The 26,161-nt window shown below is 40.5% G+C and overlaps 1 protein-coding gene across 3 annotated transcripts in view; it reads left to right on the forward strand.

Moving 5' to 3' along the window:
* The window catches only part of SYT9 (synaptotagmin 9), a 70,061-nt gene that overhangs the window by 40,499 nt on the left and 3,401 nt on the right, over positions 1-26,161 (forward strand). Inside the window, exons 4-7 of one of the 3 annotated variants that reach the window (XR_012580925.1) lie at positions 22,480-22,600; positions 23,629-23,800; positions 24,397-24,521; positions 25,096-25,112. Coding sequence is in view for 2 of the 3 variants with exons in the window: in XM_074543822.1 (XP_074399923.1) it covers positions 22,480-22,600; positions 23,629-23,800; positions 24,392-24,521; positions 25,096-25,203 (531 nt within the window). In the remaining variant the exon portion in view is untranslated. Of the gene's footprint in view, positions 1-22,479; positions 22,601-23,628; positions 23,801-24,391; positions 24,522-25,095; positions 25,253-26,161 lie in introns of those variants that run through there. The other 2 variants (XM_074543822.1, XM_074543823.1) reach the window with 2 other exon arrangements.

A 26,161-nucleotide genomic window follows, 5' to 3' on the forward strand; every position in this document is an offset into this window, starting at 1 on the left:
CAAAAACTGCTCCTTTTTTTCTGAATGTTTAAGTTCATATATACACTTTAAAAAATATCATATTCCTAACACCCCATTGGCAGCTTTGTCTCATCTCAAATAGCCTCAATAGATCAAGGTGCAAATTGAAATGGAAATACAGGGAAATATTTCTGAATCTAAGACAGAAACGAGTACAGAAACAAGACCCTGGGTAATGCAGATAGAATTTGAGAAGTAACATGCCACAGACTTTAAGAAATGTGTTTACTAAAATCCAAAAGAGAGTTATGGATAGTTCAAAGCTGTGAAGAGACATGAGCTGTATATCAAATTGTTCACTTTGACATCCAGAGAGAACCGGCGTATGCCAGAAATTTCAAAGCCAAGAAATTGATTTGATCTGTTTGTAAGAATCTTCAAGCTATTTTAGGGTCTAGGTCAAAAACACAACAGTATATCAGACAATGCTGAATTCCTTCTGCACACATTCAGGAAATAAAAGCATATTGAAAAAAATTAATTTAGGATGCATGTTGAAATGCATGTTAATGTTTTGGGAAGGAGAGAGTTAAAAATTAGGGTGTCTATAAGTATTTTAAATTCTGCATTCTAAAAAATGCTAATTGATCACTGCTGCTGTTCTTGAGTTTGCCCAAGCAAGAAAGATTTGAGAATTTGTATTTTTAGGCATTTCTGTTGTATAACTGAGATGCAACTGGAATCATAACATCACCAGAAGGAAGTTTCAAGTTCCCTGTTTTGGAGATGTTCATACCAACCACAGTACGTGTGGAAGAGAGATGAAAAGAGGCTAAATTTTTCAGTCAGTTGTTCATGGAAAGCATAATAAAAGCACAAAATACTGAAGTCTGCACTGGAAAAGGCTGCATTGCTCAAGTCCATTCCTGCTAAGAGCTGTGAGCAGTTCAGCATCTGCCAAACGCACATGAATAGGTGCAGGTCATAAGGCTGAGGGCTTACACCCTCAAAAATGGAGGAAAACAAACATTCTTTGAAAGAAATAGGAAAATCCTGCCCCTAGCTCACCCACAGAGGAAGGGCTCGCTCAGGACACGGCGCTGCTAATGGCAGGGATGGGAGCAGGCCCAGGATCTGCAGAGTGCTGGCACCAGCCTTAATCCGCTCCGCTTGCGCTGCTTATCTCCCTCGACAGTGTGCAGACTCTGGAGCTGGCAGGAAGTCAGCTAAGTCCACCTACTCCAGTTCTAAAAACTGTTTAGCTTGTCAAGATGTTTTAGCTAGTGTTTCTGAAATCCCTGTTCTGGCAACTTGCAGGGTTTGGAGAAGTGATGGCAGCAAGCAAGAGCTCAGAGAAGCCTTTAAAATATTTACAGTGGTTAACAGAACTTTTGAATTTGAGGAGGAACAAAAACAAACCAAGTCTCTGTTTATGAATTCAAATCCAACCCATCAATGTCAAGTGCCATATCTACTTTTTCTGTGTCAGTAAAACAGAAACAAAAGTTGATTTTTAATTTTTTTTTTTTTTAATATGGAAAACCTATCCTGTATTAACCTGGTGTTCTATTTCTTTAGGCTTTGGCATCAGGGAAGCAACCAGTTATGGTTGTGGAGATGTACCTATTTAATTGATTTGCAAATATGAGTCTCTTTAGGAGAGACAGATTTGCAAACCCATGAATCTTAAAAACATGGCAAATCTTAGCAGCAACAACAACTATTTTATGGCTATTTTAAGGCAGTAAACACATGGGATAAGATTCACCTTGTTTAATGATTTTTTTTTAATTAAAAAAAAAAAACAACAAAAAACCACAATCAAGACCAGAAGTACTCAAAACCAAAACCAGAAAGCATAATTACCTTTGAGAGGCAGATTAGTGGATATTCATCTTCTCCTGAGTCACAAGGTCACCCTTTGTTGTATGATTTTTTCTGTCTATTCTTAATCAACTGTGCAGACAAAAAATGAAAGTGTATGTGTAATGAATCATTTCATAGCCAAAAGATGCTGGAAAGTCAAAGATCTTTAATCCTTCCAATTCCTAAGGGTCACCACAGTAAGGAGGAAATAGAAATTAATTGGGGTTCAGCAACAGCACAACAGGTATAGTACTCAGTGTACAGTAGAGAACTGCTGCAGACAGGGTTTTTCTTTTTAAATACCTTTTAAACTACTATTTATATGCATTAATTTTCAAAACTGGGCTTTTCCTTTTGTCTTTTGGGGGCTTTTTCTTTGTACATTTAATGATTGCAATAATTACTTTGTAGGAGAAGATTTGTCAGGAATGCCATGCATTTGAATGATTGGGGGCCAGCACTCAGCGTGGCTAAACAAAGGACACAGTTATGCCCAATCACACAGGGTAGAGATAAAATATTCCCAGCTTTTCAGAAAGTTAAAGGCAGCATGTGCTTAATTCTGCTGGGGCAAATGGGTGTTGGTGAGAGTAATAAACAGCAAAACTTGGGAAGGGTCAGGGCAAAAAAAAAAAAAAAAAAAAAAACAAAAAAAAAAACAAGCAAAAAAGCTAAGTGCCTTGGAGAGCAGTGGTTTGATAAGGAATTTTTTTCTGTTGGTCCCAAGTCAGTGGTACAAGCACTGCAAGCTTGGCTCTCAAAGGAGTGAAGCTTCATGCAAGGCATTTCCAAACAGCCTTGTAATTCCACAGGCATGGCGAGAAACAGGATGGATCCTGAAAAGTCACTGAGGCTTCAGCTGCCATTTACTGGGGGTTTGGGAGCAGCTTAGAGGAATAATAATTCAGAGAGTTGTGTCCATGTGTATGCACCATGTGAAGTTTACAGAGCCCAGGAGCATGGCCATCAGAATTTCCAAGGGAGCTTTTTCAGGATGGATATTTCTCTACAAAAAAAACCAAAACCCTACATACAAAAAAAATCAAGCAAACTAAAGCAGTCAAAAGAATAAAACCAAAACCTCTGTAGTAGAAATGGCATCATTCCAGTTTAAAACAAAAATTAATAGAAAAAAAAGGTATTTCAGAGTTAGTGCTTTGAGAAAACTGAAATTTCAAAATAAGATCTTTTGATGTCTCATTTGGAATGCCCTTCTATGACTATGTTTTAAAATCTTTTGAAAGCAAATTGTTTTGAGCGAAGTGATGGGTATTCTGCTTCAAAATAGAAACAACTCAAAATCCCTTATCAGATGAGAATACTGCTTTCTAAACTGATACTTTCCCTGCCCATCAGTGCTGCATCTTCTTGAGTTCTCCGTGGTCCCTGTACCCTCCATGTTTCCCTGCTACAGCGGCCCCAAGAACAGCATTGGTGTATGAAGAATAATTTCCTCCACACATTAGCTGCATGCTGAAAAAGGTCAGACACCATCCTAAATTCCTGCTTCCTTGCAAGTGGAAGTGTCTCTGAGTGTCCCTGTTCCACACGTCCCCCTTCTCCTTTCTTCTCACCCTCCTCTGCCAATCCTTTTTTTTCCCCCCCAGAAATCTCTCTCAAGCAAAGCTCTGGGAGAGAAAAAGCTCACAGCAACACTGACTGCACATAAACCAAAGTCAGGCTGTGATCCCGGTCAGCCAAGCCTGTCCTTCAATTATACCACCCAAAGTTGTCAGTGGGTGCTGCAAATACCAAAAAAACCTTGCCCCCAGTACTTTACAATTCATAGGCAGCAATTCTTGAAGACAAGCAAAGAGCTTTTGCACAGTGCTGGGACTAAAATAGCTGTATTAAAGGGATCTTGGTTGTAACCATTCTGCACATAATTCAGGATTAGACTGTGCCATAGCCTTTTTTTCTACAGGGTTATATAACTTTCAATTTAAACATGTATTTAGCCAGGCAGGGGAAAAAAATCATTTCAAACACGCATTTAATTATTGAACAGTTTTGGGAATGCTTCCTCCGTCTTTTTTTTTCTAGCAGAGGTCACAAAAAGCATTTCAATAGCTTATGGATTTATCAAAATTTCTGCAAAATCCTACTCTTTAAATTAACTTTCAATATTTGGAGCCAAACTTGAAAGTATTCTTCCCTCTGAACATACTGTGCTTATGTGAAAAGCCTCAAGCCATTTTTAGCCTTTAATCCCCACTAGATATCACAGCCATCAGGCATCTTTCTCCACCAAACAGGGTATTTCAGAGTTTTACAGTTCCCTCTCTGCGCAGTCTGTTTACTCAGTCCTCATGTTATTTTGGCAGGGCTTTTTATTTCAGAGAAAGTGGACTTTTTCTGTTCCAGTTTCCTTAGGGGTTCACTGTAAGGCTGCCCTATTCAGGGGACAGCAGAGCTGTTTGGAAAGCACCTCCAGATCCAGCAAGCCGGCATGCTAACACAGCCTGAAATGTGGGTGTGCCAGGGCACATCCTTCACCTCCTCCAGCTCACCTGGCCCAGGTAAACAGGTGGGAGAGAAAGTGCCACTGCACACAGACTCTTCTTTCTCCAAAAGTTTTGTCTGGCCCCCTTCAAAGCCTGGTTAGAGGATGGCACCTCTCAGGATTCCAGGATCTGTAACAGAGGACAAAATATCAGCTGCACAGAGAGGAGGAATTTCTGGATCCTAACTAGTGCTAGGAGGCATGAGATTAAATTACAGATCTTGCCAAAATTACGATAAGACTGCACCATTTGCTAAATTGTTGTCATTATATAGTGCAAGAGCTCTATTATCATTACATTGCAAAGGTTCCATATTACCAGAGTTTTGTACCTCATTGATGTTTCTTGTAGGCAGCTCCTCCAGGCACTGACTCTTCCTTCTCACAGCAGCCAGCTGAGTCCAGTTCCCCTCAACCAACCAACCCACTCTTTTATAACACTCTTCTGATTGGCTACAGGTGCAGCCTGCTTAAATCAGGCCTGCTCCTAATCCTTAATAATTGCAACTCTTTAGGGGATAAGATTACTTTCTATACCACTTTCATTTACCCATACTGTATCCCCCTACAATTCCCCCTTTTTCTTTTAATTACCGAGTTGCAGCATTTCTACAAGTACATGTTCAAATATTTCATTGAGAACCAATAGTTATACAGATGTTCAGACAACGTATTTCAGTACAAATATATATGTTTCTGAGTGTTGGTCCAGTTTTGCAGCTTTTCTCAGTTTACAAAGTACCCATCTTCAACATATTTTATACTCATATTTAACAAACATGAATAGCTGCAATTGATATATTTTACCAATAGTTTAGTATTTAAGTCCTGTTTCCCAAATCCACAGGGTCATGTAGTTTTAGTCCCGAATCTATGGGGTCATCCCAAATCCATGAAGTCACATAGTTTAGTACTTAAGTCCTTCTTCCTGAATCACATCAGGGTCACTGTTTGTTGTCATTATATTGCAAGAGTTCTATTGTCATTACATTGCAAGAGTTCCATATTACCAGAGTTTTGTAGCTCATTGATGTTTCTTGTAGGCAGCTCCTCCAGGCACTGACTCTTACTTGTCCTCACAGCAGCCAGCTGAGTTCAATTCCCACCAATCCAGTCTTTTATCTCACTCCTTTTATTGGCTACAGGTGTGGTCTGTTAACATCAGGCCTGCTCCTAATCCTCAATAATTGGCTCAGCTGCAACTCTTTAGGGGATAAGATTGCATTCTATACCACCTTCATGTACCCATGCTGTATGCCCCTACACTAAATAACCACACAAGGACTGTCTTCAGGCCTCTCCACTGCCCTGTAGGGGAGAAGCATTAGAAGCTGCAGCTGAAGTGGGAGCTGACCTGAGGAGAAGGACATAATACTCCTACAGTATGTATCTATATATGTATCTGTAGATTCTCTAGCTTTTCTCCTCATCCAGGAAACTTTTGAACTGCCGTGAATGACAGTAGGAACTTCAAAGGCCAATATTTAGTGCAAGATTGGCTGCAATGGTCAGAGCAGGGTGCTGATAATGCTGAGGTTGTGGATTCAACCCCTGTAAGGGCTGTTCACTGAGGGGTTGGGCTGGGTGATGCATGTGGGTTCTTTCCAACTCCCTGTCATGCTGTGAGAAGTAGAATTGCAGGTATTGTGGAGGCCCTGGGTGGCCATGGAGGTGTGTGGCAGCTTCGCTGTGTTCAGTCACAGCCCCTTGGAGCACGAGGGCTCTCTCTGTAGAAAACCTTGCTCAGGTCATTGCAGAAAGAGCCACAGCTCTGCTCCTCCATTCGTTCACTCTGTGAAAAATAGGCAGCCAAACCACCCAGGGGAAGAGGGGCAGGAGGCATCACTCTTTCATGCTAAGTGAGCTATTTTTCTGGGAGCTGAACTAAAGAAACAACAGCAGAACTGAGGACCTGACTGAGAGCTTTTTCATGGAGATTTATCAGCCCCAGCCTTATGACGCCTTTGCAGCAGAGAGCTTCATTTTTATTCACGGTTTCATTTCATTTCCTGTCATGTGTGCTCATTTCTCTAAACATTCTGAATACATGTGTATGAGGAACAACGTGAAAAGTGTGATGTTGCCTGCAAAAAATCCAACAGGCCGTGGCAGCATCGCTTTGTGCTTGCCTGGGGAAGATTAAATGACAGACACACAAATCTCTGAATTCTGCCCTGGTTCTCACAAAGGCAATGTAGGCTCAGTGCACACTCCAGTTCTAAAATCATGGATATTTTGACCCCTGTAGCTAGTCTTGCTGAAGTTACTGGAAGTATTCACAGGGGTAAATGAGGCAGAGAGGCTTTTGCAGTGTCTGAGCCTTCCTGTGGCTCCCTAACAGAGATTTAGAGTGAGCATTTCACACCATGTACTGTGGAGAAGTGACAGGCTCAAATGATGGGAATGCATTAGCAATGTCTGTGCTATCATGACATTTGAGATTTGTGTAGCTACATTCTCCTGGCCCTTCATTGCTTGATTAAACACCTTGCTCTATTTACTCAAGAAAACAGGAGTCACAAGCTACCTCTTGCCTTAGTGAGTGCTCAATCATTCACTGCTCCTTTCACCAGGCAAACTTCAAATTAAAGCTGCATACACCATCTGGAAAAGGATTCCTGCCTCGTGGTGGGATCTTGCTTGTGATGGGCAGGGAAGCAGAAAACAACTGACAGCTGGTGGTTTTCACAGTGGATTATATGAACTTTTGGGGAAAAATCCCCCACTCAGGTATTTGGGGCAAACCTGACAACTAAAAAAAAAAGCAGTTTATCACAACATCAGGAAGCATCCCCTTTCTTGCCAGGCAACCAATTACTGACATCCTCAGAAATAATGTTTGTCTAAAGTCACTGCCCTCCCTACCTAACATCTCCTCCCTGTTTCCTGCAGTAAAATTATTTGGAAAGGAGCAGTGAATAGGAGAAACACTTTGAAGGTTAACTCTGAAGAGCAAAAGAACAATTCTCCATACTGTATTTTGTACATCTGTTTTCAGATTTCATTGAACTCTATATGTGTTTTCTCTTTAAAAGCATGCTGGGGTTTTATGAGTATTTTTAAAAGCCAGCTGTGATTTAATCAACCATCTGATCTGCATTATGAAAACTCTTCTGAATAACCCCAACAATAAAATAAATATGTATGCAGTAAAGTGAAACAAAAGTGTGTACAAAAATGATAGAAAAAACAGCAGACTTTGGTTTCAAGCACCCTAGAGAGATATTTATGATCATCAGGAAGAAAGGAATCACTTTAAAATAATGAGAACCTTTCAATATCTGCACTTCACTGAGCACAGAATCTTACAGTAAATGCTAATTTAACTGTAAACTTCACTCTGTTGGGATCACCACACTTTGTGTGCAGGTGGAAATGAGTGGTGCTCAGGATTAGATCCTGACTCTACTGTAAAATCAGGGAAAGAATTCCCACCGAAGCTCAGATTTCATGCACATCCTCTTGCTGTAGTCTGGCAATAGTATCTTGTAAACAGTACAAAAAGACAAATGAAATCATGTCAACAGATAGCCTGAGCTGTGCATCAGGAAATGCAATAGAACTGAATTATGAGCAAATTACCACCCTTCTCTTCCTCTCCACAAAAGAAACATCTGACAATGACCCCCTCAACAAAGATCTGAAGGTAGTCCTCCTCCCCCAAAATCTGATGATTAAAGTGTGAGTGAGTGATCAGCTTTGGTTTTGAAGAAAGCAGATAGGCTTCTCTCCACCAGGAATTACCTGAGTTCAACATCTGCTTCTTCATTTCTGACTGGCTGCGGCCATCCTGATGGAATGAAGACAGATTATTTTCCCCCAAGGTTTCTGCTGTGAGCACCCTGACCCATCTCTCTTGGTAGCTCAGCATTGTTTCTCATTTTCCAACTCCTTCACTTTACCTAATCTATAGAACACCAGCATTCTTGGGGAAGCCATGAAAAACATTCCATTTGACACCAAGCTTTTATCCTAAAAGGAGATATAAAAAGCTTCTCATCCCATCTGTAACAGTAATACCTTTTTCATTACAATACAGATATTTTTAAAAACAAATGTATCTATAGCATTAGATGCTCACTGTCTTCATCCCCATTATCATGTTCTTCTCAAAAGTTACTTATTTTGGGAAACCTTTCAGTGCTAAATCAGCACACACATCCTTCTTTTCTGACAGTTTTGAGTCAGGAAGGTCAAAGATAAGTCCACTAAATTCTTTCAAAATTATACTTCCAAAAAAATTTGAAGTTAGGCCCTTTTAAGGTATCAGATTGAGTACCCAAAATCAAATTAACAAAGTTCTAAAGTATATTTGTAATTTATGAGAAGCCAGTTTACAACTCTCATCTAAAACTATCAAATTATTTAAATTACAAAATAAATCAAACTGATTCAAATAAACTGAAAACTTGAGATGGCATTTAAGTTACCATGAGATTTTAAGTCACAAGCTGCATAACAGTGCTACTTTTTTTCCCTACCCATAAGTGAGAATGTACTGAATAATACCATTTATTCTGAATATAGTTATAACCATCTCTAAGTCTGGGCAGCTCACCACACTCATCTCATAATTCTGTGGAGAATAGCAGAACAAGCTGCAGAAAACATTCATTTTCCTCTCTAGGTGTGTTTCACATGTAGCATGTGCAAGGTAAAACAAGTTGGAAAAAAAATGTGCTAGGAGGAGAGGGTTCTGTCGACTCATCTTTGTGGACTTAAAGCACTAAAGCACTTCTATATTTAGTGCTCTCTTTATCTCACATCTTACACTACCCTCTGTGCATTCTTTGGGAGAAAAAACGTGCTCACTGAGGTGGCCCTAAAATTGCCTCCAGTGCACATCTAAATATAATGGGGAGGCAGGAACACATCTGATAGAGAAAAAGTGCTACAGAAAAAGAGCTGTTATCACAGTCTGCAGAATCACATCTTCCCCTGCTCCCGCTGCAGACACCTGGATGGATGGTACACTCGATTTCAGAGTCTGCATTTTCTAAAATGGATTCCTGTCTTCTCTCTTCACCTTCCTTCAGCTTCCTCAGTCTTTTATTTCACTTTAAAGCTCTTTTTTTTTTTTTTTTTGGCACACTGCTAAGTAGATGTAGTGCTGGGTTGGTAAAATCCTTAGCAGCTTCATGATTTAAATATTCTGTTTATTTGTAAGGCAGGGGGATGGTACACATCAACAGCATAAATTCTCTATTACCAGATCCATATATCTCAATGTGTGTCAATTTGTGTCTTAATGACAATGGCCCAGAGCTGCCCATGTAGAAAAGCAGGATTTGCATGAACTTCTGGGCAGAACCAGCAGTGAAGGGATCAAGAGGCAGTGAGATGTTCCTGGTACTGCCTGAGGGAAGTGGATCACCATGGGTTCCATGGCATTGGTTTGGGAGGTGAGGCAGGGTTAGATACCCACATCATCTCAGCAGGACGTGCACTCTGCAGGTTTTGCAGACTGGTATGAAATCGTCTGTAGCACCTCTAGAGGGAAACAGAAGAGCATTCTCTCCCATGATCCCTCCCCATGCCTCAAAAAACCGTCACCAAAACCCCAGCATCTCTCCTGATTCAAATGTGTAATTGTCTTTTTAACATGGTTTGAGAAGCAAAGGATGAAAACTGTCCTCTTGCCCACACTTCCGGAATGATGCCGTCTGGTCATCATTAATTTTCTTGTCATCCTTTTTCTTCCTCCCACTACTGCTTTAATTCCTTTTGTATTTGGAAACCAGAGAGATTCTAAGTTATGAAATGAGATAATTTTGCAGTATTGAAGATGTAGGAGTTTCATCCATGTTGACATATTTAAAAAGTGGGTTTTATAGGATTAAAGTCCATGATTCTATCCTTCCATTTAAGTTGCATTTAAGATGGAATGGCTGTGCAAGGACCCTCAAAGCACTACAGCTGCACGCCTTTGCATCCATCCATTAGTAGAATACTGCCAGCAGTGAAGTATTCTCTTTACCTTGGCTGCTTCACCTTGAAATTTGCAGATATTTTCTTTTCTATATTACCCATATAAAGAAGTAAATGAAACTTCTATGGAAATCATTTTCTCTGTCTTTAAAAGTGGGCAATTTTTGTGTAGGAGTGTCACTAGTACAATGCATGTTGTGAAATTTAGTTGTGCATTTGTTCCAATGGAATGCTCTCAGAGTTGGTTTTGAGTCACGATGATCCCTTTTCACCTTTTCTCAGGTGGAGGAAGCTTTCTGTGGATGGTGCATTGGAGTCTGGCATTAAATAACTGTTACTGTTATTTAGGTTACTGTTACACAGGTGACAGATCAGAATTTTTTTTTTTTTTTTTTAGTATTTAATGGCACCACTTAATAGCACGGAAGTTGAAGGTAACAGAATTTCAGCATCAGAAATGAACCTGCTTATTGGCAGCAAAAAATACTTCTTCATGTGAAGTATCCTCACTGTTGCCTGACCTGAGGGCATGCATGGCACAATGTGACAAAATTGTCTCCAGAGAAACAAAACACATGGAGAAATTTCAGCAGAAAGACACTTGATTATTTTCTTTAGAATCACAAGGATGCCTAGGAAAAGTAAAACAATAAAAAAACAAAAACAAACCAAACTTTTAATAGCAGTGAAGAAAATCCCTTTGTAAATCATAGGGAATAAAAAGTAGGAGAAATAGATTCATAAGCTGATGCTGCTTTCCCCACCTGCTAAATTGGCACTGAACTTAAAAGGAGCTACTCACAGAAAATATTGCTTTTGTAAAGTCCAACTTAGATAATAACACTTGTATTACCTTTTTAGTGGGATGAGAAGTCAAAAGGGATCAGAGAGAGACAGAGAAAAGGTGCACCAGGGGTTTCATTGAATGTGGATTTGATATCCTGATAGCACAGAATTGTTTAGGTTGGAAAAGACCCTGCAGATCAGGTAGTCCAACCATTAACCCAGCAATGCCAAGGCCACCGCTAATCCCTGTCTCTGAGTGCCACATCCCCATGTCTTCTAAATCCTTCACTTCCCTGGGCAGCCTGTTCCACTCAGCAGAATTTTTAAATGATCAAACAGGGTTTGGATTTATTGGAATATGAATCCCAATATTACCAGTTAGATTGTGCCTGGGCCAGTCTGACCCTCGCTGCTAGGCCGAAGGCGGCATCTGTGGTGTATCACCCCAGAGACACCTTTAGCTTGCTGGTGGTTGCAGCTGGGCACTAAACAAGTCCAGGCTTGTTAGGAACTCCGTTTACCTCAGGAGGAAAGCTTCAAGCGATGGTGAAGAGAAAAAGGAGAGGATTCTGCTGGAGGGTTTAATATCCAGAGGTTTATTCCATGGTTACAGAGGTCTGAATCTTAGGAACAGCTCCAACAGAATGCCCGCCATATGGCCTGATTCACCTTTTAAGCTCAGGGGGAGGGGAGGGGACAGGTGAGCCACCAACCAGGTGAGAGGGGCGGGGTCTCAGGGGAGAATGACACCGAGACAGGCCAATGACCCCCAGGCCTGAGGGGCATCCTTTGAACTTGACCAACCACACGACGCCTTGTTGGAATGTTAAGCCTGATTGACAGGACTCACTCAGCAAGGGACGAGGGGGGGAGGGGAAGAGGGTGTTGGTACACCTGGGGAAGGGACCTGAAAGTTTAAAACACACTGCAACATGGATTAATGGCACTAAAGTTATTTTTGTGGCCTGTGAAGGGAGCACAGTGTGTCCAAGGGGATCAGGATGCAGGGGCTGCTTTGCTGCCTGTTTGCAGGGAGCAAGGCACATGTGCCTCGCCAGCTTCTGCATTCTTTGCACTGGCCACCACATCTTCCCCCCTGAAATCACACCTGGAGTGGAATTCCACTGCAGATGGAAAAAAAAATCTATCAGGAGATATCTGATTAAATAAAAAAATTAAACATATCTCAGAGAAAATGTGTAGAATGGCAGACTACTGCAGCATAGAGTTTGACGTTGACTTTCTGTTTTTCAAGCACGATGCTATTTGGACTACTCTCTTTTTCTGTATCGATTTCTGGAAAATTGTAGAGAAAACTTAGACTAATAGTAGATTTAGATTTGTGAAAATGGCCTTTCCTTATTACCCATTTTGTGAACTCAGTTTGCTAAGCCTGAGGAGCCAAGTCAGTACAGAACACCTAATGTGAGTGTAATGACCATGTGTACATCCACAACACATTACAGGTTCTTCTGCAGACTGAAAAGAACTTTTTTTCCCCTGATACTGTGACATTCTCCATGTTTTTGCAGCATTACCCAGGTACTTAGTTTCTCTCCTCAGAGTGATGTGCTCAGAATACATGATGGAACAGACAGCTGCTTTGCACAACACAAAATGCCTGCACGCAGAATGAAATTCACATTTTAGTGGAGCTGTAACTTCACGTGCAGCCATTGTAACTCAAGGTGGAGTGAAAGGCCAATCCATTCATTTGCATACAGATCTAGTTTAAATTGACATTTTCATTTTAAAACACTAGGGGGAAAAAAATTAACAGGCAAGACATTTTGGATTAAAACATTTTGATTAGTTAACTTCCTTTTAAAATCAGCTTCCTTCCTTGCAATTTTTCCTGGATGTATTTGAAATTTTCATTATTAGTGGTATATGGAGATAATTGAACATATCTTTCAACTTATGTCAGAATGGAAGCAAAGGGTAACTGGCAAATAATTCGTGGTAGAAATAATTTTATGCATTAGAATGGATTTGCTGCTTCATTTTCTTCAAGCTCATGTTTGCCTAGAGATACTGAACACTTAACACATAATTTAGCCTCTCCTTCACACAGCAAACCAGCCTTCAGCCTTGAAACTATGGGGGGTTATTTTCTCATCTCTTTCCATCTCTGTGATGTTCACTAGAAGTTTTCTTTTTTAATCTGCAAGGTTGTCCCCCCCAGGTTAAACTGGTTTAAGGTAGTGCGTACTACAATGCCATTAACCTCTGCTTCACTTTGGCCTTTTCAGTCTCACTCTTTCACAAAGAATAGAGTTCTAATCCAAATCACTAACAGCCTGTGGAAAAATTACTGGGTTTCACATAACAGATGCTGATGGACATTCATAAGAACTTTGGACATTCATAAGAACTTTTGTCCTTAATTTAGGCAATGAATGCTTCAGAACAAATCCAGTCAGTGTCCCAGTTTTCCAGATTGCAGCGTTCCACTGGTTTGTGACGCTGTCCTGTGTGGAACATTCCCTGTCTGCCTGACCTACCTGTCCTTCCATATCCACCACCTTCACCTGACACCAACACTCTTATTTTTCCCCGTGGAAGCTCCCTCCTCATTTCCTTTAGAGAAAGCACATGCCCTCCAAACACATTTCCCTGTCTAGGGCAATTTGCATTTCGTTGCTATTCCCAAGCTTGTCAACATTTCTGGAGCAGCCACTGCCTTCCCTGCGGAGGGAAAGGTCTGACTCAGCTCTGTGCCAGAGCTCCAGGAGTGGGAAACCAAACCCCCACCCCCAGGAGGCTCTGGAGGTGTCGTTCCAAAGGTGTGAGCACCTCGAGGTGGGAGAAAAGGAGGAGCCAATTTCTCCCCAGCACCTTGCTTGTGAACCCATGTCTCACAGGTTATGACATTTCTCATGCATTCCATCGTGAAGGCACAGTTATTTCCTCTACTTTTCAAGCCTTCCTGGTCCTACGCCCACCCATAAGCACACCCTGCCTCCCAGCACCAACCAAAATTATCCAAGGCAGCCTGGAGAAAAAGGGGCAGGGCAGAAATTTGTGTATGATTAAATCTATACTGAAATTTTCATTTTCTAGAAAGTGATAAGTCATAGAATAATTTTTAAAAAGGCAGTAACAGTTCAAGAAACTAACATAACTTTCAGAGGAATAGTTTAATTTGCAAGGAGGAACTTGCTCTTCAATTAACTTTTCTCTCTGGCCAACAATGCCATCTAGCAAGTCTTCAGAACCAATTCTATACTTTTTCCTTAATAACTGATGAGGGAGTTAAAAATTACTTCTATTAACTTTCTACAGAAGTTTCACTTTCAGAAGGCCTCATTTCTGCTTTTCCCATGAAATCAATTTCTGACACACACAAACTGGACAAGTGCTGCAGCTTTTGCAGTCATGTCTCTGCTAATTCTCATTAGCTCAATTCAGACTATCTCTGCCATTCATCAATTTAGTTTGGAACAAATTAAGACATTATTTCTATCTCAATAGCTACAGGATAATTCATTAGATTCACTGTTAGGCCCAGATTCAGCAAACCACTGTTCTTGTTGTGAGCTGAAAATCTGCATAAAGGATTCAAAGGCAGTAATACATACAGGATTAAAGAACATTATATATATTTTTTTATATCTAGGTTTATATATATGTTTAAGAACATATATATATTTATATGTTTAAGAACAGCTATGGGATAAAGTTTATCCCATGGAATGGAGGCTTTTATAGAAGGATCTTAATACAGAATAATTTACCAATGAAGTCTTAAATGACTCTAAGAACAAGTATGCCCTGTAAATGCATCCCAAGGATGATATGCAGCTCACCAATTGTAAAGTTTCAGGTAATCACTGCCACCTTGTTTTTAGGACATAAATTATGACAGCAAAGTTGTCTTATGTGGCCTGGATTAAAGAAAAGTAGTCATGACACAAGGATAATGGAATCAGGAGAGGAAACAACCAAAAAAAACCCCAAAACACAAACTCTAAAAATCCATATTAAAGATCTTCACACTCAGAAGACAGAGGATATGGTGCTGACTTTGTTTTTGATACTGTCTTTATAGAGAAGTTGCCAAAATGCTCAGGAAACTACGAGTGCAAAATCCAGAATGAATTACATCAAATTCTTCAGCTTTCTCAAATTCCCTCACTGCAGTCAAAACGAGTTCCTGAATTGTTTGTTCATGTTCTTTCCCAGTAAGTGAAATCAGACATACCAAGCTCAAAAGGCTTCTTTGCTTATGTGCTTTCATTTTTTTAGAAAAGCATAGAGAAAAGAAATTGAGACAATGAAACAAAATTTTAAAAAATGAAATTACAGTGAGAAAATGGTACCCCTTGAAAATTAACTTAAAACATTAAATATAGCCTGACATTGATGTATTGAAAGAATAATTCTAAAAGATAGGCCATTGCCATTTTCCACTTACTTTACTTAATCACATCTCTGTAGATATGGATTGATTCAGGCATTAATAAATATCTCCTCTACTAGGGTTCATTTCTTTGATTTAAGATGTCATGAAAATAGAATTTTCCAGTCATATCTTTTCTATTCATCTCAAAATGGGTAATGAGAAGCAACTGGCACTCTTCTAGTCACAAGCAAATTCAATTAAAATCCAACATTTCAAAAGAGTTTTTATCAGTATATATTTCTCATAGATATAACTCAAAATGACTCTGAAGAAATTATAAAAAAAGTAGAGCTAACTTCACAAATTCTTCATGCTTTAGTTTTACTGTCATTCCCAAACAGATTATAGTCTATGGCATTTGTATAATATTTGTGTCCTGGCCATGTTCCTCAGCAGAATTAGTATCTTATCACTCAAATCTAATTCCAGGCTTCTCAACACAGATAAGTAATTTAATAAATGTATATCCCAAAAAGCAGATAACACTACTTAAAGCATGTGTAAGTCATTTGGGCTTAACACATATACCCAGTGTACTTAACTCATCCTTGCCTTAGCTGAGTGAACCTCCTCTGAAATAAATCCTTGCAAAAGTCAAATCCCCTCATTAACAAATATTAGAATGATGTACAGTGAAACTTATCTTGCACTGGAACAGTATAATTCCCTTAATTCCAGGAAAGATTTGGAAGTAACTAGGAATATTTTTTTTTATTGTTGTTTAAAATGCAACCAATGCTCCTCAGCTTGGGGGCCAGAAGAAAGAGAGACTTAATAAAATAGTGGCAAACTGTCCTTTCTGTGCAATTCAAATGGTACCTTCTCATTCCATGCCACCTCTGCTCTGTTCCTGCTCTCCTGTGTCCTTTGCAGAGACATGTGCAGCTGCTGCAGGAGGCAGCATGCAGAGCTACCATGGAGCTGTGCAGCTCTGACACAGCAGCAGGAGTTTAGCAAATTCCCTAAAACCACTTCTGCCTCAAAAGCCTCTCCACAGAGTTACCAACTTAATAGGAAATAAGCAAGGGCATCAGTGCCTGCTAAGTGCTCCAGTTAATGTTAGCTTGGTGAGATGCATAAAAATACATGTGGGCACCTCACAGCCCATAATTAGTTTTGCAACATAGCAGAAAAGTGACAAAGTAGTGTCTGTCTTTTTATAGCTGGAGAAGGGAGGAACCTGGTATAATTGAGACATATGCTTTAATTAGAGTGGCACAGGCACTGCGTGGTGCAGGCCCATCACAGCTTCTCTGCTCCAGAAATACAAAACTCAAGTTGCCAAAGAAATGAGCACAAACCTCATGAATGCCTAACTCGAGGACAGCAAATCTCCTTCCAGATCTGAGGCAGAGGCAAAATTATATAAATTGTCTTGTTTTCTTCCATCCCCTGCTGCCTGCTTTACATACCCATTTTCTGCACTCTAACGCATTTATGAGGAGGCAGAGGAGAGCTCTGATCCCAGATGTCATTCCCATTTGTCAGAATATCCCTAACAACCAGGTGGCTTGGAGGTTTCACTGGGAAGGTTTGATCCAGCCTGAGCTGCTTAATGCAGCCTCAGAGGCATCAAAGGTGAGGCCATTTCAGTCACCATCCTCTTTGAGGTTGCACATTGCCCTGTTTAATATGCTGAGTTATACTCACTGAGCAACAGCATGGAGCTGCTGACACAGTACTGGGGAGGGATTTATCCTGCAGGCTAATCTCCAGCAAAATTGAATAGTTTTAAAAGCTATAAATCATGTGTGATTATAGATTAAAAGCCTAATAATGTTACTATTAGAATTCAGCATTTTCAAAGGGGTAGTTTTACAGGGGGGAAAACCTGAAATGTTTTCTGGAAAAAGCAGGAACAATAACCCTTTCAGTAGAAACCACAGAAAATTGTTAAAAAATATGACTTTTGTAATGTATCAAGTATTTCCACCAGGAACAGAGCAAGAAGGAAGCCTGATATGAGAGGGGGGCATGTCTCCATGCTCCTAACAGCAATTTTACTTACCTGGTGGTTTCATGGATTATGGGATTCATCCTGTTTGCAGTTTTCAGGCAAACCTTGTGGTTTAACTCTCTGGTTTGAACTCTCCCAGGTAAGACTGGGACATTTTCAAGGAAGAATCTTCATGCTCTTGCTGCATGGAATAAAGAGCTGCAGGAACACGGCAAGGGCTCAGAGACAAATCCAGGTGGGATTATCAGAGGCTCCCTGTAAGGCACAGCTCACAACATCAAGGCACTCCTGGGACCCAAGCCTGGAGCACTGCAAAAGCAAAGCTGATCCCAACCTTGTTTCATTCTTTTTTTAGACTACAGGAACAGGCAGAATACAGATTAAAAATAAGGGTGTGTTTCCACCTCTGAACCTGAGCAGGTTTTGAGGACAATGGGAGAGTGGTATGTTTGTTAGAGATATTTATTTAGCTATGCTTCCTGCTGAAAGGGACCAAAGGAAAAATAATATAGAGCATGTACATGTAAGTAAATTAGCATTTCAATTTAATTATCTTCTGATTATTTTCTTTTGAGTTGACCAGCCTTTAGGTCTGGTTATACTGGGGCTGTCACAGTTGCATTGTAACATGCCCATTATGGTATTTCGACCACACTGAATGAGGTTAGGCACAAATTTGGAAAGTACAACGTGCATGACTTGATAACCTACACTATTTATGAAATCTTCTCCTAAGCAGGAATTCCAAAATGCCTCTGGCAGTGTAATGCCCGCAGTGCCACGTTTTGTGGAGCGTACACAGTAATGCCTAAGCACTCAATTCAAACAGGAACTAATCCTTGCAGAAGATCCTGCCCTCTATCCGTTAATTCTGTTCCTCAAAGTGATTCCTTGCTAATACAGCACACCTTTAGTGACAATCCGTGGCTTAAGCTGTGTAGCTCAGTGATTCTAAACTTGTGAAGATGTGCACTAATCCTCTCGGTGCTCTGACACGTTGGCTTTGGTTCTGTTAGAAAGCTGAATTTGCAGGGAAGACCTGCGTGTGCTGGGTGTGAGGGTGATGCCTGTGACAGAGCATGGTGCCTGCATCCCCCCAGAGAGATGAACACACACCTGCAGATTCTGGGGGCCCTGGGATTGCAGGTAATATTGAAAGTGGCTGACGTGTCCACAGCAGCTCAAAGCCACACAGCCATGAGCCAGGGTGCTACAGAGCCATATTTGCGGTTTGTAGAGCAATTGCAAGATGCATTAGAAAGACAAATAGTAAATAAAGAAGCCAAAGAACAAATAATACATCAATCAGCCAGAGATAACGCTCAGGAAGAGCTGTTCGCTTTCTCATGTCGGCTCGAGTCAGGATTCTGTTTTTAGGCCTTTGGCTGCTATTTCACCACCACAGGGGGCAGACAAAGTTTGTGGGGCTCTCTGAAGAACATTCCCTCGCTAAACCTTTCTAAATGAACCTTGAGGACCCACTGTTTGTAACAATTGTCAATGTTGCCCTTTGGTTAGAGAAAACAGGGAAGAATAGCCAGGGCAAAGGGCAAGGCTCTCTCTCTCATAAAAATCCTTTCCAAACTTTAGAAAACCTTTACAAATAGCCAGTATGATGGAGTAGTCATTAATTCCCTAGACTTTGAAATGAAATTATGAGAAGTTAAGGCCTCTTTTTCAGACTGAGAGAAGGATTTACTTGACAAAAGGTGTCTTTTCCCTGCTGCTTCCTGCAGACTGCCCTTCAGTCACATTCTCAGGAGTTGGCTTGTGAACAGACCCTCTCACAATCATCTGTGACCTATTGCTGCAACACCTACAGCTTGTACAACTGGAAAAGGCTAAAGAAATCACAGGCTCTGTTTCCAGTATAACTCTGTTTTTTCCCATATAATGTCCAGTGCAGTTTTTCAAGAAGCATTAATAAAGTACTATTATATATATATCACACATTTATATATTATATATATTATATATTATATATTATATATTATATATTATATATTATATATTATATATTATATATTATATATTATATATTATATGTTATATGTTATATGTTATATATTATATATTATATATATTATATATATCACAGCATTTGCTAAAAAACCCATCCCCATGCAGGTGACAATTATTTTTCAGTTGTAAGACAAAGCTTTTGGGTAAGTATATTATGGCCTAATTCCTAACACTGCATTCAACACATGTGATCCATTCTTTTCCTAAGCAGTTCATTTGTGCAGTTATGTTTGCAGGGTTTGACTCTTCAGGTTGTTCTGTGCAGGGATGGGAATGGGACTCTGTGATCCTCGTGGGTCCCTTCCAGATCAGGACATTCTATGATTCTCTGATTTTTCTTGGCATCTGAATTCAATTCCTAAAACAATTGTATAATAATTCATTTACTTGTAAACTTTTTGATAAAAAAATGGATAAAATTTTTTTAAATGTTCATTAAGGATGGTCAAGTTGGATTGGAAACTTCTGTATTTGGCAGAGGCAGTAAATTTACAGTACTCACAGAATGAATTCCTAGTCACCACGTGGAGCACTGGAGTTGAATATGGAGTATTCAATATGGAATATGTCTCTGGATTTTGTATTCAGACACACAAAGCATATCTGCATCAAGTAATAATATACTGAGTGTCTAACATAATGTAGTACAAAATATATAAGAAGGATGTTCTGCAATACAGATATAAAATACATATATATCTATTTCAGTTGTGCATAGGTCAGTTGTTGTTTATTGAAGTACTTCCATGATTACCTAAATTCCAGAATACTGTGTCAGTGCATTCTGAAACATTTGAAGTCAAACCTACCCCTATCCGATACAGATGAACTGCAAAGTGCTACAAAATAAATTACAAAAAAGCTATGTAAAATCCTCAATCAGTAGCTGTCCATATTTATGCATATAAATATGCAACAGCTGACAATATTGAAGTATGCCAAAATACACAGTTAAAACAACAGATGCCTGATGGGCTCCTTTGTGGTCAGAGAAAACCTGACTGATTCTATCTTCTAAAGGGCAGTGACCAATTCAGGACAAACAACCTATCAATATTTGCAAGAGTGACAAATTCCCAAGAGACAGCTTCAGTCAGTAATATCTTTAAATGGCTTTTGAAATTCTGGTCCCCTAAATTTGCAGCACAAGAGAGAATTTCACAGCTATGAATCTCAGCCCCTCGGAGCTGGGGAAGTACATTTCCACGTTGGAAGTTGCTCTCACACTGGGAAGGACAAGTGAAAACTTTGCTTCCTGTTTTCCTGGTTATAGGTACCAAGCTCCAGCTGATCACTGGGAAAACCTCAGAGGTCAGTTGTTTTCCTGTAATGATAAGGGCAGGTGTTAGCCAAGAGAAATTTCTGCTGGATGTGCTGACACCTCTTTAACCTGTAGGACTTCTCTCAGCATCCCAAGCAGCTTTGATCCTCCCACCAAGTGAGTCTGTGGCACAATTTGTTGCAGCAGGTTTGCTTCCAAGTGGGAGCTATCAAGAGGCACTAAACAGCCTGAGTCATAGCAGCCACCTCGATATTGTCCCAGCCTTTATTAACTTTTCAGCCACCCTGAAACACTGATCTTCAGAATGGAAAAGGTGATAAGGTTAAAAGCTGGTTATTCCTGACAAATGGTCCATAATATCAGCCTTTTCCTTCTTTGGCCGCATCTCTTAAATAACAGCACAAGGAAAGGACTCACTTTTGAGTGACTGTCCCTGTTGGGTTTTTAATTTGAATGAGCTGTGAGCTAAAGCAAAGGTGCCTCTCATGAGCAAGGGGTTGGACCCTGAGCAGAATTCCCTTCTGACACAACATTTTTCTACAGCTGTGTGCCAGCAATGCTTTCTGTCCTGCTTGTGTCCCCTGCTAACGCCTGGAGTGACACAAAGGGACTGCACAGGCTCTGGGCAGCAGCTGCCTCAGACACAAACCCAGGCTAGGGGCTCCTTCCAGGTATTTTTATTTCCTTCTGTGTCACCCACCACCCTTCAGCTTTTGGTGACTGAAAGAGAAAGAACCAGCTTGGGAAAGATGAGAAGGTATTGCACAAAGCTAAGTAAGCAAGATAAACATACCCCACAACAGCTGCACTTCCCTTCCCTAGAAAACCTGGAATGTGGCTTTGATATTGCTAATTTCAAGGATCAGGTAATTTTATTTTTTTTGCAGTCAAGAATGAAATATTAAGTTACAGGAAGCAGGTCTGTGAAGGTGTAAATTCACTGCTCAGTCAAAAAAATGCAAATCAAAACAAAGAAATCATTTAATGCAATCCTTCCTTTGATAATTTCTTAATTAAGGAGCTGGATTTCCCTCTTAAAAAACAGTGATGCTTTGTAACTGCAAACAGGGTTTGTAAATTTTCTAGCATTTTTCTGGAATCCTGATGCCATCAACACAGGAAAGGGTTGCAAATTATTCTATCAATGAAACAGAAGGATAAATCTTAAGGAAGCTTGTCTGTGTGAGGCACAGGATGTTGTCATTGTTATTATTGTAATTATTATGATCAGCAATTAATAATAACCCTAACTCTTCTTCTGGTGGAGACTGTCCCATTGCCATAGACACTTCAGACCTGTCATACCAGAGTTCATGCAGATTTAAGAGTTGGAAGAAGCTTTGTCCTGCCCAAACCATGGGGTTTTTTTTCTGTGACTGTCTCTGTGAGTTTCCTCCTGCAGACCAGAGAGAAAGGCACAGACATTTGTGGCTGCTTGTCAGTGAAACAGACAAATCACTGAAATACATAAAATAGAACAAAGGTTTTCCAGTCCCTCACAGAGTACCTCATCATTTAAATGTGTGTCATCTCCAAGGACTGAGTGCTAGAAACTTTAACCTCATTTACCCTGGAGAACTTTGGTGGTCTAGCAACAGAGTGACTTGAATTTTGTATGCACATGGATGGCTGGTTTTTTCAGATATGTTTCAGAATGAGAATTCAGCTTTTACTGCAGATCCCCAAAGGTATATTTTTATCTTTAAATCCTGCTAGGATCAGAAAAATTGTTATTATTGCTTCACATTATCTTTCTTTTCTTGGAACAGGATAACGTGGATCTTGGTGACCTTATGTTTTCGCTCTGCTACCTTCCAACAGCTGGTAGACTAACTATAACAATAATAAAGGCAAGAAATCTAAAGGCAATGGATATCACAGGAGCATCAGGTAGGAATGAATTAAATGCTCAGTGTGGATTTCTGTCCCGTTTCCCTCTGAAGACACAGAATTCAACACTGTCAGATCCCAGAATGGTCTTTGAGAGGGGGGTGATTTTACTGTGAGCTCTACTTGAGTACAGGCATTGAAGAGAAATAAATAACACATTTTAGTTCTCTTAGATCCAAGCAACAGTTTAAAACAAGTTGCTCTCTCAGAAAGAGTGCAAGATTATTATTTCCAATGCCACTGTAATTCAGAGTAAAGCAAGCTGGCCAAAATGCATTCCCAACACTGGGCATTTGTTTGTGCAGCAGACTGTTACAGCTGTGACACAGACTGGCCCTCTCTGACAGTCCCCAAGAGCCACTGAGCCAGTTCTGCTGTTGCTGGCATATGGAGAAAGTGGTGATCATCCCAGAATCCTTTCAGCAACCCTTTCAAAAGCCCACCAAAAAAAAGTATAAACATTAATAATATTTCATAGATTACTTTTAAATACTAGCAGGGAATTTTAGAGTTCAGAAAGGAGCTACAAAGAAATAGCTTTCTTTTCTGATACATTCAGGAGTTTAAGAATAATTAAAATTCTCTTGAGAAATATAAGTCACTAATTGTTGCACTCTGAATTGTATTTAACCATACATCAGTAAATCCCATTGTGAAAAACATTGTCATCATCTGTCTGTCCTACAAATCTAACAAGTAATTAGGCTGCTATAAATAGGCTGATACACAGGCTGTTGTATAAAATAGTCATGTATAACATGCTTCAGTGGATATTTTAATACCCTTTGAGAAGTTGGTACACAACAAGGAGCTTCTTGATCCTAAAAAGTTCATTATGAGCAGTCAACCAGGTAAAGCTTTCAAAGCTGCACTGCCTCCCGTGCATTCCATGCTGACAGAGAAACTCCAATCCCAGTCAGGTCCAGGAGATTAATCCTGCAAGCAGGTATGGACACACAATAACTCTCCCTTCACTTTCCATTTGCATTTGTCAAAAAAAATCAACATTGTTCTTATGACCCACACAGATCCCTACGTGAAGGTTTCTTTAATGTGTGAAGGAAGGCGGCTAAAGAAAAGGAAAACTTCCACCAAGAGGAACACCCTAAATCCCGTTTACAATGAAGCCATAGTCTTTGACGTCCCTCCAGAAAACATTGACCAAATTAACTTGTCGATAGCTGTTATGGATTATGACCGGTGAGATGCCTGTAGCTGTCAAATATTGGCTGATAGAGTCTTGCACGCTGGATTTGCACCCAGAAAGAAAGTGGGTTTTTTTCCCTATAAGTGGGGAATTAATGTCAGGTTGAGCTTGGTAGAAGTCTCCAAATTTTTTTGTTTTGCCAGACAGAACTTCCTTACTAAATTTTAAAACATAGATTTGCATCCATAACTGACATCAGTAAGCTGCAGATGTGTTTGGCAGAACTGAGGTAACTGGGCATTTAAGCACTGATGTTCAGTTTGTACATTTATGCTAAGCCTTTACATACACACACTCCATTTATAAAGTCGTGTCTCAGAGCCTGTTTGCCTTTGCAGCTAATTACAGAACACAGGCAAAGAACCTTTTGTGTGCTACAAGGGGGGAAATATTTCAATATTTCAAATTGTTCTGAGCAGTGGGAAGTGCAAAGAGCAAGCCTACGTATTTCCTAGTGCTTTGTGTTCTCCGGGCAAGAATTAATCCTAAAACCCCCACGGTTAACGTTTCTGAATGAAATATGCAACTGGTGTGGTTCCAAAGGTAAAATTTTAAGAAAAAAATATTATGGACCATTTTCACAGTGTAGGTCACAATGAGGTCATTGGAGTTTGTCAAGTAGGCAACGATGCAGAGAGTCTAGGTCGCGACCACTGGAACGAAATGCTCTCGTACCCTCGGAAGCCCATCGCTCACTGGCATCCTCTTGTGGAGGTAAGGCTCTCATTTATTGCTTCCCCCGTGCAGACCAGAAATGTTCTCCCACACGGCTTTAGAAGTTGGATAAAATTTTATGAGCAAACCCAAGATCCGCGTGCATGAGGTGAATGCTAGAAAAGGGTTCGGAAACGCTTTAAAGTTGAAATGTGACACGCAGGTTAAGTCTGCTGCTTTCAATTTTAGGGAGACAGAAGGTAATTGTTGTCTGTAATATACACTTATGAAAACACCAAACATTATACTCTCGATTGAGGGTTTGGTTTTGCTTTTGAAATAAGATCTTGGGTAACTTTCACCGTTAATTGATGTAAAGAAATGGATCTTGTTTACAGAGCAATCAAGACTTATTTTTTTTATATACAACAACCTAATTTGACTTCTTTTCTTGTAACAATATATCATCCATGGCACTAGCACATCTCAAAGGATGCCTAACTGCAGTGACAAAAATATGTTTAAGTGTCTTTGGAGATCTGAGGCACTCATAAGAAGCGACACAATCAGAAAAGCTTTTCAAGGTTCCTATGGCTTTTTTTTTGTTTTGTTTTGTTTTGTTTTTTGTCTTTAGGGCCCTATTCAGCAGGAATGTTATGCAGGTCTTCTGCGCTTGGATGGCTGCCGAAGAGGCTTCCTCACCCTTTTAACCTATTCAGCAGAAATTTGGCATTCCTGTTGAACTCTTTCTTAGCCATATCCTCAGGGGCTATTCCACAGAGTCCAGTGGGGTAAAGATGTCCTTTTAATCCCTCTGTCTAATCCTCTCCCCAATACAGGGAACACTAATCCTGAGTCATGAGACACAGAAATTCATCAAAGATCGAACTAAATTGCTTCCTAAAGTTACCATGACTTGCTCCCATTGTTACTCTCACTGGCTGAGTCAGGCAGTGCTCCCAGTCAAAGGGAAGTGTCTTGTTTATGAACAGCCCCAGAGCTATACTCAATGTTGAAAGACAGGAAAGAGCACAGTGCCCTTAGGAGTGATGCTGTGGGCACTGATACTTGGAGGCAGGCAGTTCACAGCCCCTCTGAGCTTCCTTCCTGCACCAGAGTGCAGCTGTGCTACCACAGTGCCACTGGAGATTTCCCTGCTTGGTTTTGAGCTCTGGCCATAGGCAGTTCCAGAAAAGACTGCCAGGCATTATGAAGATGCTGCAAGCTGGGAAGAATCCCACAGTCTTGTCCTGTGTCCATAGGGAATTGTGTTTCCTGGTGCCACAGCAGCACAGGCTGAGCAGGGAGTGCCCGTGGCAGGAGGAAGGCTCCATGCCTTCTCAACACAGCTGCTGCCAGCAGTGGGGCAGCTCTGCCCAGGTGTTTGTGCCCCCAGTGACAGGGTAGATGCTGGCTGAAGTGCCACGCTTGAAATGCTGACCTGGGCATTTGGGAGCTCTCTGCTGCAGGCAAGTGTTGGCAGGAATGTCCTGACAGGGCACACGAGGTGTGGTGTAAGGGTTACTGTCGCCCAGAGCACAACAAGTGTCTCTTAGCAGAAGTTGTCTACATCCTTATATCCAACCTGTCTTCCCTCTTTGATAAATTTCATTGCAGCCAGAGCCCACAATTAGGTTTTGACAGCTCTTCCCTTTTCACAGGCATCCTGTTCTTTTCATACATGCCTGGCTAACTTCTTT

This window comes from Zonotrichia albicollis, chromosome 6, assembly GCF_047830755.1.
Source record: "Zonotrichia albicollis isolate bZonAlb1 chromosome 6, bZonAlb1.hap1, whole genome shotgun sequence".
In the NCBI taxonomy this organism is placed as follows: domain Eukaryota; kingdom Metazoa; phylum Chordata; class Aves; order Passeriformes; family Passerellidae; genus Zonotrichia; species Zonotrichia albicollis.